Source organism: Panthera tigris, chromosome A1 (assembly GCF_018350195.1).
Source record: "Panthera tigris isolate Pti1 chromosome A1, P.tigris_Pti1_mat1.1, whole genome shotgun sequence".
Classification (NCBI taxonomy): Eukaryota; Metazoa; Chordata; class Mammalia; order Carnivora; family Felidae; genus Panthera; species Panthera tigris.
The window spans coordinates 86,086,527-86,089,821 of record NC_056660.1 but is presented as its reverse complement, the minus strand read 5'-3'; the positions used below and the strand labels follow the sequence as shown (position 1 = coordinate 86,089,821).

General features: G+C 39.6%; 1 protein-coding gene across 1 annotated transcript; it reads right to left on the bottom strand.

The window, feature by feature from the left end:
- Window positions 1–210: 210 nt before the first annotated feature.
- Window positions 211–1,137, bottom strand: LOC102952539 (olfactory receptor 6F1). Its single transcript, XM_007084982.1, has one exon. It carries the CDS (start codon window positions 1,135–1,137, stop codon window positions 211–213), a length of 927 nt encoding a protein of 308 aa, XP_007085044.1.
- Window positions 1,138–3,295: the final 2,158 nt, after the last annotated feature.

Sequence of the window (3,295 nt, the reverse complement as noted above, 5' to 3'; positions counted from 1 at the left end):
TGTGCACTCTCTCTCTCTCTCTCTCTCTGAAAATAAATAAATTAACTTAAAAATAAACTTATAAAAAAAGTAGAGCAAGTATATGTAGTTTATTTTATTCCTTCAGTTTCTTTTCTCTCTCTGTATCAAGGAACATTTGTATTTTCCTTCCATATTCTTACTTGGAGACAAAGGGAGATATTTACAGAGATCTGTTCTATTGGGGGCAGTTTATTTTCCCTTCCATTTCTTCAGCAGAGTTTCTCTTACTTCCTTGTTACGGAGAGTGTAGATGAAGGGGTTTAGAACTGGAGTCACCATGGTGTTCAGGACATGCACGGCTTTGGTCAGATCCAAGGCCTCTTTGATGGAGATACGGACATGAAGAAAGATCGTGGACCCGTACCAGACCAGCACCACAGTGATATGCGAAGAGCATGTGGAGAAGGCTTTACTCCTGCCGCTGGCTGAAGGGATCCTGAGAATGGTGCTGATGATATACACATAAGAGACTAGAGTGATGAGGCATGAGCTCAGGATGACCACAAAAGCAATCACAAAGGCCACGAGTTCCACTGCCTGCGTGCTGGTGCAAGCCAGGGTAATCCAGGGTGCAATGTCACAGAAGAAGTGGTTGATAGTGTGGGGACCACAGAAGGGCAGGGTGCTAATGAGGGCTGTGGGCACTGCAATGGCTAGGAAACCGCACACCCAGGATCCCAGGGCTAGCTGTGCTGAGAGCAGACTACTCATAATGGCCCCATAGTGTAGAGGATAGCAGATGGCCAAATAGCGGTCATAAGCCATGGCTGCCAGGAGAAAGTACTCTGTGCAGCCCAATGAAAAAACAAAGTACATCTGCAAAAGACATCCAGTAAATGATATGGTTTGGCTTCTCCCCAGAAGGATGGCCAGGACTTTGGGGACTGCAGCTGTGGTATACCAAATCTCCAAGAAAGAGAGGTTGCTCAGAAAGAAGTACATAGGGGTATGTAGCTGGTGGGAGGTACTCACCAACATCAAGATAGCCATGTTACCACTCACTGTGAGGATGTACATCACCAGAAAAAGCATAAAGAGAGATAGCTGAAGGCCCTGGGACCCAGGAAAGCCCAGCAAGAGGAAATCCTGGGAGTGAGTTGCATTGTCTGTGCCCATTGAGGAAGTAGTAAGAAATACCAGTAACTAGAAACCACACAGTAGAGGGTTTTTATCCAATCACACTGTCCTAGAGAAATTAAAAGAACAGAATTCATGATCGTGCTTCAATAACTGAATGCAGACTGACAGTCTAACATATGTTGAGTGCCTGTTCTGTACTTGGAGCTGTGCATGGTTAATAACAATTTAATACAATTTAATAAAAATTTAATAATATGTGCTATTATAACCAATTAGTGTTTGAAGAAACTTGAGCACAGAACATTTTATCATTTTCATAAAGATTGCACCTATAGTTATAGTTCAGATCCGAGATTCAAATCCAATCTTTGGACCTTCATCATCCTAATCTGGATATGCCCCAGCACAACCATAGATTACATCTAAATGCACAAAGGGCTGGGCACCTAGGTGGCTCAGTTGGTTAAGCGTCCAACTTAGGCTCAGGTCATGATCTCACTATTCGTGACGGTCGTGAGTTGGAGTTCCCCGTCGGGCTCTGTGCTGAGAGCTCAGAGCTCAGAGCCTGCTTCAGATCCTGGGTCTCCTTCTCCCTCTGCCCCTCCCCCACTCACACTCTGCCTTTCTTTGTCTCTCAAAAATAAATAAATGTTAAAAAAAGTTTGGGGCGCCTGGGTGGCTCAGTCGGTTAAGCGTCTGACTTCGGCTTAGGTCATGATCTCACAGTCTGTGAGTTTGACCCCCGCGTCTGGCTCTGTGCTGACAGCTCAGAGCCTGGAGCCCATTTCAGATTCTGTGTCTCCCTCTCTCTCTGCCCCTCCCCTGTTCATGCTCTGTCTCTCTCTGTCTCAAAAATAAATAAACGTTAAAAAAAATTTTTTTAAAAAGTTAAATGCACAAAAGGATACCCATTTCGTATTGAATTCACAATTCACTACTTTATAACTAGACTCTTTCTGCCTGGTCCTTAAAGGAAAACATGTATTTTTTTTTTCTTTTTGCCTTTGTGTCTCAATTGTAGGTTCTAGTCACTCTTCTTTGACAGTTATAGCTTTTGAATTGGTCTTCTAATTTATAAGCTCTGACTTCAAAAATAATACTCAGAAGTAAACTATAAAAATTAAATCAGTGTAAAAGGATTTTTGTCTTCTCTGACCTTGAAAAACTCATTAACATTATTAATGTGATACATTCTTCACACCAGAAAGTATTTCCCTATTAACAATGCATTTAAAGCAACTGCTTTCTGTGTCCTCTTGATACTCATTTGGAAAGTTTAGAACAGGCTAAAAGCAGAAAATCATTTTGAAAAACTAGTTATTTTTTTAAAAGGAATTCTTTAAATTCTGGGTAGTCAATATACAATATGATATTAGTTTCAAGTATAGAACTGACTGATCCATCACTTACATACAACACCAAGTGCCCATGACAACAAATGCACTCCTTAATTCCCATCACCTAACTGGAATTAAATAAACCTTACAAATTAAATTGTTATCAAAAATAATTGAGGGGCATGTGAGTGGTTCAGTCAGTTGAGCATCCTACTCTTGATTTCAGCTCAGGTCAGGATCTCACTGTGGGATCCAGCCCTGCATTGGTTTGCGTACTGACAGCATGTAGCCTGCTTGGGATTCTCTCTCTTCCTCTCTCTTTAACCCTTCCCCTCATTCATGCGTGCTTTCAGGCTCTCTGTCTCTCTCAAAATAAATAAATAAATAAATAAATAAATAAATAAATAAATAAACAAACAAACATTAAAAAAAGAATAACTGAATGACAGAAAAAATATTGATGATGGTGATTATTTTTACTATGCAGTAAATAACATTGATAAGTCCATTTTTTTTTAATTTCAGGTATGCAAAATATGCTTCTCTTTGTCATTAAGACCATAATTTTCCACTTATGTTACCATGAAATAAAAGGCTATAAAAATAATTCTTGTAATCTATTTCTGAATGCTTCTTTTTGAGGACAGAATCTATAAATTAGAAGATCAACTGGGAGCTCTTATTGTCAAACATGGTGGTAACTAAAATCTAACTTGAGAAGCAGATTTTGAAAGCAGTCTAAGTGGACTCTTTGCATTTTGTTATGAAAGAATGTCCTCTGTCTCCATCTTCATGTGTCACATTTTTACACTCTCCAAAAGAAATACTATCTCTATAGTTATCAGCATATTCATTAC